At 45.9% G+C, this 18867-nt stretch overlaps 1 protein-coding gene across 3 annotated transcripts in view; it reads left to right on the plus strand.

Moving 5' to 3' along the window:
* LOC139553996 (alpha-actinin-1-like) overlaps positions 1-17062 on the plus strand; it is a 118371-nt gene extending 101309 nt beyond the window's left edge. Inside the window, exons 14-23 of one of the 3 annotated variants that reach the window (XM_071366853.1) lie at positions 2666-2774; positions 3098-3238; positions 3367-3549; positions 3790-3924; positions 5250-5429; positions 5553-5699; positions 9672-9752; positions 11002-11067; positions 11480-11638; positions 14885-17055. In XM_071366853.1, the coding sequence (XP_071222954.1) occupies positions 2666-2774; positions 3098-3238; positions 3367-3549; positions 3790-3924; positions 5250-5429; positions 5553-5699; positions 9672-9752; positions 11002-11067; positions 11480-11638; positions 14885-15043 (1360 nt within the window). In that variant the 3' untranslated portion in view covers positions 15044-17055. Of the gene's footprint in view, positions 1-2665; positions 2775-3097; positions 3239-3366; positions 3550-3789; positions 3925-5249; positions 5430-5552; positions 5700-9671; positions 9753-11001; positions 11068-11479; positions 11639-14884 lie in introns of all 3 variants that reach the window. The other 2 variants (XM_071366851.1, XM_071366852.1) reach the window with 2 other exon arrangements.
* Positions 17063-18867: the final 1805 nt, after the last annotated feature.

Raw genomic sequence — 18867 nt, forward strand, 5'->3', positions numbered from 1 at the left:
GATTATAGGGCTGTGACTGTTATATGGTTAAAAACAATGTTGTTTCGTTTTTTTCCCACAAAATTAAAATCACAGTGCAGCTATTACAAAACAAATTGTTGTGTCTTTACTATGGATTAAGTGATATGACATGCTATTTTATCAAATAATTTCTCTGTAATAAATATTACCTGATTAAACTAATCATGTCAATGTAATTAACTAGGAAGTCGGGGCACCACGGAAGAATGTTTATAGAGCTGTTGTCTTCCGAATAAACTCTTAAAGACCTGGTAATCTTTTACATCAATAGCAGTCAAGTATTAATCGTCACCTTATTCAGTCTCATCTGAACGTCGTAAAATTCTTGGTTATCTTCACGAACCCTGGCTAACAAGTTGAATCAGCAATACAAAATTTGGTTTAATTATTTATTTACTAAATCTCTGAATAATCACACAGAATTACGAAGTATGGCAGCTAACCAGTCTCCTCCGTTCCAAAAATTACTACATATTAGAATCAAATCTTGACACTCAGAAATGGGGGTCGACACCGGGAGTCGACGTGCAAGGAGTCGAGGAATCAATCATTTTGTAATCGAATCTCCACCACTACGTCATCGTTGTTAACGGTTGGAAAAAATGGCAGAGAAAGGCAAGCGACAGCAGCGAAGTCCTGTATGACAATACTTTAAGAAGTTAAATGAGAAGGAAATGCAAACTTTGCGAGGTGGAATTGAGGTACTGTAATGGTAGTACAGGTGCAATGCTTCACCATCTGAAATGGACGTACCGTGAGACCCAAACCGTTGCTGTATTGTGAATTCACGTGGAATGTTATGAATTTATCTTATCGTTTTAACGGTTAATGGTTATAGGGGTTATAGGGCTGTTATAACATGGTTACATAAGCCTACCAGACGAGCTAAATGTCTTCTATGCTTGTTTCGAGGCAATCAACACTGAAGCATGCATGAGAGCACCAGCTGTTCCGGACGACTGTGTGATCACGCTCTCCGTAGCCGATGTGAGAAAGACCTTTAAACAGGTCAAGATTCACAAGGCCGCAGGGTCAGACGGAATACCAGGACGTGTACTCCGAGCATGCGCTGACCAACTGGCAAGTGTCTTCACTGACATTTTCAACCTCTCCCTGTCTGAGTCTGTAATACCAACATATTTCAAGCAGACCACTATAGTCCCTGTGCCCAAGAACACCAAGGTAACCTGCCTAAATGACTACCAACCCGTAGCACTCACGTCTGTAGCCATGAAGTGCTTTGAAAAGCTGGTCATGGCTCACATCAACACCATTATCCCAGAAACCCTAGACCCACTCCAATTTGCATACCGCCCCAACAGATCCATAGATGATGCAATCTCTATTGCACTCCACACTGCCCTTTCCTACCTGGACAAAAGGAACACCTTGAGAATGCTATTCATTGACTACAGCTCAGCGTTCAACACCATAGTGCCCTCAAAGCCCAACACTTAGCTAAGGACCCTGGGACTAAACACCTCCCTCTGCAACTGGATCCTGGACTTCCTGGCGGGCCGCACCCAGGTGGTGAGGGTAGGTAACAACACATCTACCACGCTGATCCTCAACACAAGGGCCCCTCAGGGGTGCGTGCACAGTCCCCTCCTGTACTCCCTGTTCACCCATGGCCAAGCACGACTCCAACACCATCATTAAGTTTGCCGACGACACAACAGTGGTAGGCCTGATCACCGACAACGACGACACAGCCTATAGGAAGGAGGTCAGTGACAACAACCTCTCCCTCAACGTGATCAAGACAAAGGAGATGATCGTGGACTACAAGAAAAGGAGGGCCGAGCACGCCCCCATCCTCATCGACTGGGTTGTAGTGGAGCAGGTTGAGAGCTTCAAGTTCCTTGGTGTACATATCACCAACAAACTAGCATGGTCCAAACACACCATGACAGTCGTGAAGAGGGCACAACAACGTATTTTCCCTCTCAGGAGACTGAAAAGATTTGGCATGGATCCTCAGATCCTCAAAAAATTCTACAGCTGCACCATCGAGAGCATCCTGACTGGTTGGCAACTGCTTGGCCTCCGACCGCAAGGCACTACAGAGGGTAGTGCGTACGGCCCAGTACATCACTGGGGCCAAGCTTCCTGCCATCCAGGACCTCTATACCAGGCGGTGTCACAGGAAGGCCCTAAAAATTGCCAAAGACTCCAGTGACCCAAGTCACATGCTGTTTCTCTGCTACCACACGGCAAGCAGTACCGGACCGCCAAGTCTAGGTCCAAAAGGCTTCTTAACAGCTTCTACCCCCCAAGCCATAAGACTCCTGAACAGCTAATCATATGATTTGTTTAACACTTTTTGGCTTTTTGGTTACTACATGTTTCCAAATGTGTTATTTCATAGTGTTGATGTCTTCACTATTATTCTACAATGTAGAAATGTGTAAAAAATAAAGAAAAACCCTTGAATGAGTAGGTGTGTCAACTTTTAATTAAAAAAAAAATACTTTCTTACCACTTATTTTTCTTAAAACTGCATTGTTGGTTAATTAAGGGCTTGTCAGGAAGCATTTCACTGTAACGTCTACTACACCTGTTGTATTCGGCGCATGTGACAAATAAAATGATTTGAGACAACGTCCCTCTCTCTCTCTTTCTTGTCCCCCCCCCCCCCCTCCAGTGAGCTGGACTACTATGACTCCCCCAGTGTGAACGCTCGGTGCCAGAGGATATGTGACCGATGGGACGCCCTCGGAGCCCTGACCCAGAAACGCAGCGAAGCTCTGCAGGTACTGTAGGAGGAACCTGAAACTTAGAATTACTAGAAAGGACAAAGCCCAAGGCTCGTCAAACCACACAATGGTAACTAATATGAATAGGTTATCTTCTTCACAGAGGAATGACTGTCCAATACTGACTATATGAATATTTGATTCATATATTTGACTGGGTCCATGTACAATAAATATTGCCCCAATCTTTGAACGACATAGATTATTCTCATCTGCAATCCTTTGTGTTCAATGTAGTCAATTGACTTTCTTCTTGCTCCCAGCCTTAACAATGTGCTGACTGTTTTCTTTCTCTCTCTCTCTCTGTGTGTCTGAAACAGAGAACTGAGAAGCTTCTGGAGACAATAGACCAGTTATATCTGGAGTTTGCCAAACGAGCTGCTCCGTTCAACAACTGGATGGAGGGCGCCATGGAGGATCTGCAAGACACCTTCATCGTCCACACTATAGAGGAGATACAGGTTAGTGTACACACACACGCACACACACACGCACACACACACACACACGCACACGCACACAGATTTAAAAACACAATTCTTGGCATCTTTTGTGTGTGTGTGTGTGTGTGTGTCTTTCTCTCCCACAGAGCCTCAGTACAGCCCATGAGCAGTTTAAAGCCACTCTCCCTGATGCGGATAAGGAACGCGGTGCCATCCTGGGCATCCACAATGAGATCGCCAAGTTAGTGGCCACCTATCATGTGAACATGGCTGGCAGCAACCCTTACACCAACATCAACCCTCAGGAGGTCAACGCCAAATGGGACAAGGTACACCAGCAACTACAGTTGCAAAATTCCTGGTAACACTCCCAAAATTCCCGGTAACAATCCCAAAATTCCCAGGTTCTCCTGGTTGGAGGATTCCTGGACTACCTTCGTATTATCATCTAGTGTCTAAGGTGTTAAACCTCATCAGGTGATCAAGGTACTTAGATAGCAGAGGGTACAATAAAACGAGCCCTCATGGCTCTAACTACGTGTTTTGTCCCGTTGTCTGTTATTCCCCAGGTGAGACAGCTGGTACCCCAGAGGGACCAGGCTCTGATCGAAGAGCACGCCCGGCAGCAGAACAGCGAGCGTCTCCGCAGGCAGTTCGCCAACCAAGCCAACGTCATCGGGCCCTGGATCCAGACCAAGATGACGGTCAGTCCACACACTTATCCTAGACCCAACCCCTGAGCTCTAACCTTTACCCTAACCCTAACCCAACCATGCCAACGTCATCAGGGCCTTGGATCCAGACCAAGATGGAGGTCAGTCCACACACTTATCCTAGACCAACCCCTGAGCTCTAACCTTTACCCTAACCCTAACCCAACCATGCCAACGTCATCAGGGCCTTGGATCCAGACCAAGATGGAGGTGACCCAGAGTAGAGAACCAGAATGTTCTATTCATTCTATTTCTATGGTCCAAAGTCCAGGCAGAGCAGAAATGACCATTAGTACTGGTATTGGAACTTACTGGCTCCATAGGTTCCTTTGGGGGTATTGCTATCAATATCAGAACACTGCACTGTAATGTCCTGTAATGTTATAGAACTCCAGGTCTGGACTTGGACTCAGAATGAAGGACTCTGAATGCTTGGGACTTGTGATTGGACCTGGACTCTGAATGCTTGGGACTTGTGACTGGACTTGGACTCTGAATGCTTGGGACTTGTGATTGGACTTGGACTCTGAATGCTTGGGACTTGTGATTGGACTTGGACTCTGAATGATTGGGACTTGTGACTGGACTTGGACTCTGAATGCTTGGGACTTGTGACTGGACTTGGACTCTGAATGCTTGGGACTTGTGACTGGACTTGGACTCTGAATGCTTGGGACTTGTGACTGGACTTGGACTCTTAATGCTTGGGATTTGTGACTGGACTTGGACTCTGAATGCTTGGGACTTGTGACTGGACTTGGACTCTTAATGCTTGGGATTTGTGACTGGACTTGGACTCTGAATACTTGGGACTTGTGACTGGACTTGGACTCTGAATGCTTGGGACTTGTGACTGGACTTGGACTCTGAATGCTTGGGACTTGTGACTGGACTTGGACTTGAGGTTTAGTGACTTGACTACAATACTGGCGTCCTGGGTGTACAACCCACAACTCATATTACCAGCCCCTGTCATCCGGCTCGAAGGACCGCCATGAAAAAGAGTGCCACTTCATAGTCAGTGTTCTCAGAGAGAGGTGCTGGTTTAGATAGGAGCAGTCGGGTCCGGGTTAGAGGTGAGAGCAGTTTTGGTTCTTTGTTCTCATGCCTGTTTTTCACAAACCAATTCAAACCGTTTCTGTTCTCTAGTCTCTATTCTGTCCAGTTGGGGTTTAACCCTCCCTCTACACCTCCCTCCCTCCCTCTACCCCTCCTATTGTTGGTTTCATACTCAGCAGAATGGTTTAACTGAAACATTCTGTCCAGTTGGTTTTGCTGAACCCCCTCCTCCTCCTCCATGTTTCTCTTGTCTGTAGGAGATTGGTCGTATCTCCATCGAGATGCACGGAACCCTGGAGGATCAGCTGACCCACCTCCGCCAATACGAGAAGAACATTGTCAACTACAAGCCAAAGATCGACCAATTGGAGGGAGACCACCAGCTGATTCAGGAAGCTCTCATCTTCGACAACAAGCACACCAACTACACCATGGAGGTAAGAAAGCAAACGATATCGAGATCAGGTACAATTCTTATTGAGAACCGGAGAACCTTCAGAATACGTTTTTGAATGTGTGACCTTACGATGACAATCTTGGGTCTGATCCCACCCCTGCAGCATATCCGTGTGGGCTGGGAGCAGCTCCTGACCACCATCGCCAGAACCATCAACGAGATCGAAAACCAGATTCTGACGAGGGATGCCAAGGGCATCAGCCAGGACCAGATGAACGAGTTCAGAGCCTCCTTCAACCACTTCGACAGGGTCAGTTTCACAGAGAATGCAGGGCATAGAACAGAGAAGAAGAGGTTTCACAGAGAATGCAGGGCATAGAGCAGAGAAGAAGAGGTTTCACAGAGCATGCAGGGCATAGAGCAGAGAAGAAGAGGTTTCACAGAGAATGCAGGGCATAGCGCAGAGAAGAAGAGGTTTCACAGAGAATGCAGGGCATAGAGCAGAGAAGAAGAGGTTTCACAGAGAATGCAGGGCATAGAACAGAGAAGAAGAGGTTTCACAGAGAATGCAGGGCATAGAGCAGAGAAGAAGAGGTTTCACAGAGAATGCAGGGCATAGAGCAGAGAAGAAGAGGTTTCACAGAGAATGCAGGGCATAGAACAGAGAAGAAGAGGTTTCACAGAGAATGCAGGGCATAGAGCAGAGAAGAAGAGGTTTCACAGTACACTCATTGTCTACCCTACTGAATATTGTTATAAACGATGTGTTTTCCACCTATTTAGACCACATGAGCAAAGCGAGGAGGTTGAGGTGGACAAGAGGATCGTTTGTTGGGTCATTGAAACATGTTATTCTTCTCATAGTGTTGCATTAACAAACTACAGGACTTATGAAGGGCTTTGTTTTTCTGTCACCAAACACGCATCATGTAGATAATCAACCAGGACCAACTGATAACATCGATAGAGGTGTTGAACTCATCTAAGCTGATGGTATTCATGAGTATATGAGGGGAGAGAGATATAAGATCATAAGCTGTTCCAGAGACTGTACTTTACTCCTATTCCACTGATGAGAGTAAACCTCAGGACACCACTGTTCCTCTCAGAAGAATATTCTCCCTAGCCCCCTCCCGTCCCATTTATCCTCACCCTTTCCTTTCCTCTCCTCTCCTATCCCCTCCCTTCCCCCTCCCCCACCCCCCCCCCCTCCCCTCCTCCCCTCCCCTCCTCCCCTCCCCCCCCTCCCCTCCTCCCCCCTCCCCTCCTCCCAACTTCTTATCAACCATCCACCCCTATCCCCAACCCCTTCTCATCCATCCACCCCTATATCCAACTTCTTATCAACCATCCACCCCTATACCCACCCCTTCTCAACCATCCACCCCTATCCCCAACCCTTCTCAACCATCCACCCCTATCCCAAACCCCTTCTCATCCATCCACCCCTATATCCAACTTCTTATCATCCATCCACCCCTATCCCTAACCCCGTATCATCCATCCACCCCTATATCCAACTCCTTATCAACGATCCACCCCTATATCCAACTTCTTATCAACCATCCACCCCTATATCCAACTCCTTATCATCCATCCACCCCTATATCCAACCCCTTATCAACCATCCACCCCTATATCCAACCCCTTATCATCCATCCACCCCTATATCCAACCCCTTATCATCCATCCACCCCTATATTCAACCCCTTATCATCCATCCACCCCTATATCCAACTCCTTATCATCCATCCACCCCTATATCCAACCCCTTATCAACGATCCACCCCTATATCCAACACCTTATCAACCATCCACCCTTATCCCCAACACCTTATCATCCATCCACCCCTATATCCAACCCCTTATCATCCATCCACCCCTATATCCAACCCCTTATCATCCATCCACCCCTATATCCAACCCCTTATCAACCATCCACCCCTATATCCAACCCCTTATCATCCATCCACCCCTATATCCAACCCCTTATCATCCATCCACCCCTATATCCAACCCCTTATCAACCATCCACCCTTATCCCCAACCCCTTATCATCCATCCACCCCTATATCCAACCCCTTATCATCCATCCACCCCTATATCCAACTCCTTATCAACCATCCACCCCTATATCCAACACCTTATCAACCATCCACCCCTATATCCAACCCCTTATCAACCCTCCACCCCTATATCCAACCCCTTATCATCCATCCACCCCTATATCCAACCCCTTATCATCCATCCACCCCTATATCCAACCCCTTATCAACCATCCACCCCTATATCCAACTCCTTATCATCCATCCACCCCTATATCCAACCACTTATCATCCATCCACCCCTATATCCAACCCCTTATCATCCATCCACCCCTATATCCAACCCCTTATCAACCATCCACCCCTATATCCAACCCCTTATCATCCATCCACCCCTATATCCAACCCCTTATCATCCATCCACCCCTATATCCAACCCCTTATCAACCATCCACCCTTATCCCCAACCCCTTATCATCCATCCACCCCTATATCCAACCCCTTATCATCCATCCACCCCTATATCCAACTCCTTATCAACCATCCACCCCTATATCCAACACCTTATCAACCATCCACCCCTATATCCAACCCCTTATCAACCCTCCACCCCTATATCCAACCCCTTATCAACCATCCACCCCTATATCCAACCCCTTATCATCCATCCACCCCTATATCCAACCCCTTATCATCCATCCACCCCTATATCCAACCCCTTATCAACCATCCACCCCTATATCCAACCCCGTATCATCCATCCACCCCTATATCCAACCCCGTATCATCCATCCACCCCTATATCCAACCCCGTATCAACCATCCACCCTTATCCCCAACCCCTTATCATCCATCCACCCTTATCCCCAACCCCTTATCATCCATCCACCCTTATCCCCAACCCCTTATCATCCATCCACCCCTATATCCAACCCCTTATCATCCATCCACCCCTATATCCAACTCCTTATCAACCATCCACCCCTATATCCAACACCTTATCAACCATCCACCCCTATATCCAACCCCTTATCAACCCTCCACCCCTATATCCAACCCCTTATCATCCATCCACCCCTATATCCAACCCCTTATCATCCATCCACCCTATATCCAACTCCTTATCAACCATCCGCCCCTATATCCAACCACTTATCAACCATCTAACCTCTTATCAACCATCTAACCCCTTATCAACCATCCACCCCTATCCCCAACTCCTTATCATCCATCCACCCCTATATCCAACCCCTTATCATCCATCCACCCCTATATCCAACCCCTTATCAACCATCCACCCCTATATCCAACCCCTTATCAACCATCCACCCTTATCCCCAACCCCTTATCATCCATCCACCCCTATATCCAACTCCTTATCAACCATTCACCCCTATATCCAATCCCTTATCATCAATCCACCCCTATATCCAACCCTCTATCACCCATCCACCCCTATATCCTATCATCCATCCACCCCTATCCCCAACCCCTTATCAACCATCCACCCCTATATCCAACCCCTTATCATCCATCCACCCCTATATCCAACCCCTTATCATCCATCCACCCCTATATCCAACCCCTTATCATCCATCCACCCCTATATCCAACTCCTTATCATCCATCCACCCCTATATCCAACCACTTATCATCCATCCACCCCTATATCCAACTCCTTATCATCCATCCACCCCTATATCCAACTCCTTATCATCCATCCACCCCTATATCCAACCACTTATCATCCATCCACCCCTATATCCAACTCCTTATCATCCATCCACCCTATATCCAACTCCTTATCATCCATCCACCCCTATATCCAATCCCTTGTCATCCATCCACCCCTATATCCAACTCCTTATCATCCATCCACCCCACATCTCTTTCTGCATGACACACCCCTACCCTCTACTATCCATCCTACCCCTCCTGTCTACTTCACCCAACCCCTTCACTGACACCCCTCTGACAACCCTCTGACACACTTGTTCTGTGTGTGCTGTGCTGCATGAACTTTGGCTTCACCCTGCTCCACCTGATGCCTGGCACACCTCCACATGGCCTGACCCTTCACACCTGGTATACCTGGCTCTTCACACCTGGCACACCTGGCCTGGGTTCCTACCTGGCCCTTCACAACTGCCACACCTGGCCTGGGCTCCTACCTGGCTCTTCACACCTGGCACATCTGACCCTTCACACCTGGCCCCCTACCACACCTGACACCCCAGGACCACTCGGGCACTCTTGGGGCTGAGGAGTTCAAGGCCTGCCTGATCAGTCTGGGCTTCGATATCGCCAACGATGCACAGGTACTGAACACAGCTCCACACTGCAGGGGCCTGAGGTTAACGATGTCATTTTGTTCTCTTTGTTTTGTTCCTTTTATTCCCTTCTATCACCCCTGTATGTCAATTTATTCCCTGTACCCCCCTCTATGCCCCTTCTATCTCAATGTACCCCCCTCTATGCCCCTTCTACCTCAATTTATTCCCTGTACCCCCCTCTATGCCCCTTCTACCTCAATTTATTCCCTGTACCCCCCTCTATGCCCCTTCTACCTCAATTTATTCCCTGTACCCCCCTCTATGCCCCTTCTACCTCAATGTACCCCCCTCTATGCCCCTTCTACCTCAACGTACCCCCCTCTATGCCCCTTCTACCTCAATGTACCCCCCTCTATGCCCCTTCTACCTCAATGTACCCCCCTCTATGCCCCTTCTACCTCAATGTATTCCCTGTACCCCCCTCTATACCCCCCTCTATACCCCTTCTACCTCAATGTATTCCCTGTACCCCCCTCTATACCCCCCTCTATACCCCTTCTACCTCAATGTATTCCCTGTACCCCCCTCTATCCCCCCTCTACCTCCATGTATTCCCTGTACCCCCCTCTATGCCCCTTCTACCTCAATGTACCCCCCTCTATGCCCCTTCTACCTCAATTTATTCTCTGTACCCCCCTCTATGCCCCTTCTACCTCAATGTATTCCCTGTACCCCCCTCTATACCCCCCTCTATACCCCTTCTACCTCAATGTATTCCCTGTACCCCCCTCTATACCCCCCTCTATACCCCTTCTACCTCAATGTATTCCCTGTACCCCCCTCTATACCCCCCTCTATACCCCTTCTACCTCAATGTATTCCCTGTACCCCCCTCTATACCCCTTCTACCTCAATGTATTCCCTGTACCCCCCTCTATCCCCCCTCTACCTCCATGTATTCCCTGTACCCACCTCTATGCCCCTTCTACCTCAATGTATTCCCTGTACCCCCCCCCCCCCCCTATGCCCCTTCTACCTCAATTTATTCCCTGTACCCACCTCTATGCCCCTTCTACCTCAATTTATTCCCTGTAACCCTCTCTATGCCCCTTCTACCTTAATTCTTCTTCTTCTGTCCACCCCCCTCTTAATGTCCACCTGGAAACCTGTGACATCTCTCCCCTACTTTATTCTCCCCCCTCATATTTCCTCTTCCACCTTTCAATCTGTTCCTCCTTCGTTCTTCCTCCTTCGTACCTCCTTCGTACTGTTTGTCCCTGGCTGGTACCTGTAGAAGAAAACAGGGATGATGGAAGCGGAAGACTTCAAAACCTGCCTTATCTCCCTCGGCTACAACATGGTACAGCCAAACCACCCGTTCCATCTCTGTCAAGTACCCTCCTATGTTTGCCTATGAACCTATGAATGTATCAATATGTATCTGTCTGCCTTGTAGTCATTTGTGAAAAGGTAACAAACTGTTCACTTGTCTCTTCAAGATCAGTCTACATTCATTTGGCAACAAAACGGTCCACCAATCACGATCAGATTGATCGCTAACGAGAAAATATGTCTTGTCTCTCATTTACAGTATAAAAATTATACTTTGTTTACTGTCATAGCCTGGGACCTGGTTAAAAGTAGTCCACTATTTTATAGGGACTGGTATGCCATTTGGAACATAGTCTATATATCACCTTTATGTGAAAGCTGTATTTGTTGCTCTGGTGATGGTCTCCTTGGTGATAGTGTTTATGGTTCCTGTCCAATAGGGTGAAGCGGAGTTCTCTCGCATCATGAGCATCGTGGATCCCAACCGGGTGGGCGTGGTCACGTTCCAGGCCTTTATTGATTTCATGTCCCGAGAGACGGCCGATACTGACACCGCTGACCAGGTCATGGCCTCCTTCAAGGTCCTGGCTGGGGACAAGGTAATCATATACATTTAGCAATTATTCAATTAATCAAGCTAGCAAGCAAGCAAGTAATCAAATCAATCAGTTAATTAGTCAATCAACCAATCAGTCAATCAATCAGTTAATCAGTCAATCAATCAGTTAATCAGTCAATCAATCAACCAATCAGTCAATCAATCAGTTAATCAGTTAATCAATCAGTTAATCAATCAGTCAATCAATCAGTTAATCTGTTAATCAATCAATCAATCAGTTAATCAGTTAATCAATCAAGCAATCAGTTAACCTGTTAGGGATCCCTTCCCGCGCCAATCCTGTTAGCGGGATCGATTTGACAACATCCACTGAAATTGCAGAGCGACAAATTCAAACCACAGAAATATCAATATTCAAGATAACCGAAAATATAAGAGTAATACATCAAAATAAATCTTATCTTCTTGTTAATCCAGCCGCTGTGTCAGATTTCAAAAAGGCTTTACGGCGAAAGCAGACCATGCGATTATCTGAGGACAGCGCCCCGCATACAAACACATGAAAGTAATTTTCAACCAGGCAGGTGGCGACACAAAAGACAGAAATAACGATATAATATATGCCCTATCTTTGAAGATCTTCCTCTGTTGCCACTCCAAAATGTCCCAGAAACATCACAAATGGTCCTTTTGTTCGATAATGTCCTTCTTTATATCCCCAAAATGTCAATTTATTTGGCGCGTTTGATTCAGAAATACACCAGTTCCAACTCGCCCAACATGACTACAAAGTATCTAATAAGTTACCTGTAAACTTGGTCCAAACATTTCAAACAACGTTCCTAATCCAACCTAAGGTATCCTAAAACGTAAATAATCTATAGAATTTAAGACAGAATATACTGTGTTCAATACCGGATAAAAACAAAGTGAAGCACGTTCCAGTTCACGCGCACCAAACAGTAGAATCCATCTGGAGTGACACTCACAAAGAACAGCCGTACTTCTTCATTTCTCAAAAGAAAAACATCAACCAATTTCTAAAGACTGTTGACATCTAGTGGAAGCCATAGGAACTGCAACCAGGTTCCTATTAAATAGGGCTTTCAATAGAAAACCAATGGGAAATACTATGACCTCAATTTTTTTTCTTCCCTGGATGGTTTGTCCTCGGGGTTTCGCCTGCCAAATCAGTTCTGTTATACTCACAGACATTATTTTAACAGTTTTAGAAACTTTAGAGTGTTTTCTATCCAAATCAATTATATGCATATCCTAGCTTCTGGGCCTGAGTAACAGGCAGTTTACTTTGGGCATGCTTTTCATCTGGACGTGAAAATACTGCCCCTATCCCTAAGAAGATTTAATCAGTCAATCAATCAATCAATTGGTTAATCAGTTAATCAATCAGTTAATCAGTTAATAAGTCAATCAATTAATCGGTTAATCAGTCAATCAATCAATCAGTTAATCAGTCAGTTAATCAATTCACCAATCAGTCATTCAATCAATTAATCAGTTAATTAATTAATCAATCAGTCAATCAATCATTTAATCAGTCAATCATTCTTAAAGCCCTTTTCATCACCCTAGTCCAAATTGTTTATATTTCTTTAGAAATATTGGATATAGCAAGCACAACCAAAAATATGTATTTTCAATGTCTTGTGCTCATAGGGAAGCGATGGGTTAATAAAGAATAATAATACACAGAATGAAAGAAAAAGGAAGACAGCAGAACTACACATCTGGCAGGGCTATACAGTCAACAGCAGAACTACACATCTGGCAGGGCTATACAGTCAACAGCAGAACTACAATCATCTGGCAGGGCTATACAGTCAACAGCAGAACTACAATCATCTGGCAGGGCTATACAGTTTACAGCAGAACTACAATCATCTGGCAGGGCTATACAGTCAACAGCAGAACTACAATCATCTGGCAGGGCTATACAGTCAACAGCAGAACTACAACCATCTGGCAGGGCTATACAGTCAACAGCAGAACTACAATCATCTGGCAGGGCTATACAGTCAACAGCAGAACTACAATCATCTGGCAGGGCTATACAGTCAACAGCAGAACTACAATCATCTGGCAGGGCTATACAGTCAACAGCAGAACTACAATCATCTGGCAGGGCTATACAGTCAACAGCAGAACTACAATCATCTGGCAGGGCTATACAGTCAACAGCAGAACTACAATCATCTGGCAGGGCTATACAGTCAACAGCAGAACTACAATCATCTGGCAGGGCTATACAGTCAACAGCAGAACTACAATCATCTGGCAGGGCTATACAGTCAACAGCAGAACTACAATCATCTGGCAGGGCTATACAGTCAACAGCAGAACTACAATCATCTGGCAGGGCTATACAGTCAACAGCAGAACTACAATCATCTGGCAGGACTATACAGTCAACAGCAGAACTACACTCATCTGGCAGGGCTATAGAGTCAACAGCAGAACTAGAATCATCTGGCAGGGCTATACAGTCAACAGCAGAACTACACTCATCTGGCAGGGCTATAGAGTCAACAGCAGAACTACAATCATCTGGCAGGGCTATACAGTCAACAGCAGAACTACAATCATCTGGCAGGGCTATACAGTCAACAGTAGAACTACAACCATCTGGCAGGGCTATACAGTCAACAGTAGAACTACAACCATCTGGCAGGACTATACAGTCAACAGCAGAACTACAACCATCTGGCAGGACTATACAGTCAACAGCAGAACTACAATCATCTGGCAGGGCTATACAGTCAACAGCAGAACTACAATCATCTGGCAGGGCTATACAGTTTACAGCAGAACTACAATCATCTGGCAGGGCTATACAGTCAACAGCAGAACTACAATCATCTGGCAGGGCTATACAGTCAACAGCAGAACTACAACCATCTGGCAGGGCTATACAGTCAACAGCAGAACTACAATCATCTGGCAGGGCTATAGAGTCAACAGCAGAACTACAATCATCTGGCAGGGCTATAGAGTCAACAGCAGAACTACAATCATCTGGCAGGGCTATACAGTCAACAGCAGAACTACAATCATCTGGCAGGGCGATACAGTCAACAGCAGAACTACAATCATCTGGCAGGGCGATACAGTCAACAGCAGAACTACAATCATCTGGCAGGGCTATACAGTCAACAGCAGAACTACAATCATCTGGCAGGGCTATACAGTGAATACAGACGTAAACGTCAAACATTAAATCCTTATTTACTAAACGAAACTATTCTTCCCTTCTATTCTCCGACACCAGAACTTCATCATGGCTGACGAGCTTCGTCGTGAGTTGCCTCCTGATCAGGCAGAGTACTGCATCGCCCGCATGGCGCCCTACTCCGGCACCGACGCCGTCCCCGGCGCCCTGGACTACATGTCATTCTCCACCGCACTCTACGGAGAGAGTGACCTCTGAGTGACCTTTGGATGACCTTTGGCCCCTGACCTGGGAGGTTATGCCCTATGAGGTCACTCACCAGTGTACCTGCTCTCACCACCGCCCGCAAGACCCTCCTACTGCCCTCCCAGTGAGCACAAGAAGTTGACAATACGTCATTTTGGTTGAAAAGACGTCAAAAATACATATTTCTGGTTGAAAATATGACAATTTTGGTAAAAATATGTAAATAAATATGTATTTTTGGTTGAAAAGAAATCAACATCTTGTTCTCACTGGGCCATCACCACAGCCTTGCTCTAGTCCCAGATCTGTTGGTGATATCTTACCATCTCCTTGTCACTCATCGTTGTCACGCCAGTTTGCCAAAACATCACAAGACAGATCTGGCATCCGGCTAGCTCTGCTCTACAGCGCTCAAAACCGAACAGACAGATATGGCATCAGGCTAACTCTGCTCTACAGCGCTCAAAACAGAACAGACAAATATGGCATCAGGCTAACTCTGCTCTACAGCGCTCAAAACAGAACAGACAGATATGGCATCAGGCTAACTCTGCTCTACAACACTCAAAACAGAACAGACAGATCTGGCATCAGGCTAACTCTGCTCTACAGCGCTCAAAACAGAACAGCCAAATATGGCATCAGGCTAACTCTGCTCTACAATGTTCAGAACAGACAGATATGGCATCAGGCTAACTCTGCTCTACAATGTTCAGAATAGACAGATATGGCATCAGGCTAACTCTGCTCTACAGCGCTCAAAACAGAACAGACAGATATGGCATCAGGCTAACTCTGCTCTACAATGTTCAGAACAGACAGATATGGCATCAGGCTAACTCTGCTCTACAATGTTCAGAACAGACAGATATGGCATCAGGCTAACTCTGCTCTACAATGTTCAGAACAGACAGATATGGCATCAGGCTAACTCTGCTCTACAATGTTCAGAACAGACAGATATGGCATCAGGCTAACTCTGCTCTACAATGTTCAGAACAGACAGATATGGCATCAGGCTAACTCTGCTCTACAATGTTCAGAACAGACAGATATGGCATCAGGCTAACTCTGCTCTACAATGTTCAGAACAGAATAGACAGATATGGCATCAGGCTAACTCTGCTCTACAGCGCTCAAAACAGAACAGACAGATATGGCATCAGGCTAACTCTGCTCTACAATGTTCAGAACAGACAGATATGGCATCAGGCTAACTCTGCTCTACAATGTTCAGAACAGACAGATATGGCATCAGGCTAACTCTGCTCTACAATGTTCAGAACAGACAGATCTGGCATCAGGCTAACTCTGCTCTACAGCGCTCAAAACAGAACAGACAGATATGGCATCAGGCTAACTCTGCTCTACAGCACTCAAAACAGAACAGACAGATATGGCATCAGGCTAACTCTGCTCTACAGCACTCAAAACAGAACAGACAAATATGGCATCAGGCTAACTCTGCTCTACAATGTTCAGAACAGACAGATCTGGCATCAGGCTAACTCTGCTCTACAACACTCAAAACATGTTTCTCTGTTGCTGGCCTTATATTATATGCCATAGTCATCCTGTCTGCCAATTCCTCCTATTTCACCCCTTCCACCTCCATCGCCCCTACCTCCCTACTATAATGTAGGGTGAATTTGCCCCTAGACGCTGATCTTGGGTCAGTTTAGCATTTCCCCCACTAATGGTTAAGGTCAGGACTGTGAGAGGGGACGCTGATTCTAGATGATGTACCTAGGGAAAAGTTCCCCCCGGAGAAAGCCCCTCCCCTTCCTTCCCCACTCCCTCACACTCTGCCTCAGTTGTACCTGCTTCCTGTGCAGCAATGCAGCACATCTCTCCAGGTTTATAAAGAGGAGAAATGTCTTTTTTTTCCCTTGTTATTGTTTTTCTTCAGAAAATGAATAAAGTTAATGAATAAAGTTAACATATTTTATTATACAGAACAAAAAAGGTATTTTTTCTTCACCTGATTAAAAGAAATATATAATAATAATAAAGAAAAATGGCTATAATTGATTTTGACTTATTCCTACTTTGTCACAGTACACACTGACATAGCATCACAATATACCACTGCTGTGCCTCTGCTGAAGCTAACTGCCTTAGTAATGACCTGATGCTGCAGAACAGAACGAACTGCCTTAGTAATGACCTGATGCTGCAGAACAGAACGAACTGCCTTAGTAATGACCTGATGCTGCAGAACAGAACGAACTGCCTTAGTAATGACCTGATGCTGCAGAACAGAACGAAGTGCCTTAGTAATGACCTGATGCTGCAGAACAGAACGAACTGCCTTAGTAATGACCTGATGCTGCAGAACAGAACGAACTGCCTTAGTAATGACCTGATGCTGCAGAACAGAACGAAGTGCCTTAGTAATGACCTGATGCTGCAGAACAGAACGAACTGCCTTAGTAATGACCTGATGCTGCAGAACAGAACGAACTGCCTTAGTAATGACCTGATGCTGCAGAACAGAACGAACTGCCTTAGTAATGACCTGATGCTACAGAACAGAACGAAGTGCCTTAGTAATGACCTGATGCTGCAGAACAGAACGAACTGCCTTAGTAATGACCTGATGCTGCAGAACAGAACGAACTGCCTTAGTAATGACCTGATGCTGCAGAATAGAACTAACTGTTTTAGTAATGACCTGATGCTGCAGAACAAAACGAACTGCCTTAGTAATGACCTGATGCAACAGAACAGAACTAACTGCCTTAGTAATGACCTGATGCTGCAGAACAGAACGAACTGCCTTAGTAATGACCTGATGCTACAGAACAGAACGAACTGCCTTAGTAATGACCTGATGCTGCAGAACAGAACGAACTGCCTTAGTAATGACCTGATGCTGCAGAACAGAACGAACTGCCTTAGTAATGACCTGATGCTGCAGAACAGAACGAACTGCCTTAGTAATGACCTGATGCTGCAGAACAGAACGAACTGCCTTAGTAATGACCTGATGCTGCAGAACAGAACGAACTGCCTTAGTAATGACCTGATGCTGCAGAACAGAACGAACTGCCTTAGTAATGACCTGATGCTGCAGAACGAACTGCCTTAGTAATGACCTGATGCTGCAGAACAGAACTGCCTTAGTAATGACCTGATGCTGCAGAACAGAACGAACTGCCTTAGTAATGACCTGATTCTGCAGAACAGAACGAACTGCCTTAGTTCTGTTCTGCAGCATCAGGTCATTACTAACTGCCTTAGTTCTGTTCTGCAGCATCAGGTCATTACTAACTGCCTTAGTAATGACCTGATGCTGCAGAACAGAACTAACTGCCTTAGTTCTGTTCTGCAGCATCAGGTCATTACTAAGGCAGTTAGTTCTGTTCTGCAGCATCAGGTCATTACTAACTGCCTTAGTTCTGTTCTGCAGCATCAGGTCATTACTAACTGCCTTAGTAATGACCTGATGCTGCAGAACAGAACGAACTGCCTTAGTAATGACCTGATGCTACAGAACAGAACGAACTGCCTTAGTAATGACCTGATGCTGCAGAACAGAACGAACTGCCTTAGTAATGACCTGATGCTGCAGAACAGAACGAACTGCCTTAGTAAAGACCTGATGCTGCAGAACAGAACGAACTGCCTTAGTAATGACCTGATGCTACAGAACAGAACGAACTGCCTTAGTAATGACCTGATGCTGCAGAACAGAACGAACTGCCTTAGTAATGACCTGATGCTGCAGAACAGAATGAACTGCCTTAGTAATGACCTGATGCTGCAGAACAGAACGAACTGCCTTAGTAATGACCTGATGCTGCAGAACAGAACTAACTGCCTTAGTAATGACC

Source organism: Salvelinus alpinus, chromosome 25, assembly GCF_045679555.1.
Source record: "Salvelinus alpinus chromosome 25, SLU_Salpinus.1, whole genome shotgun sequence".
In the NCBI taxonomy this organism is placed as follows: Eukaryota; Metazoa; Chordata; class Actinopteri; order Salmoniformes; family Salmonidae; genus Salvelinus; species Salvelinus alpinus.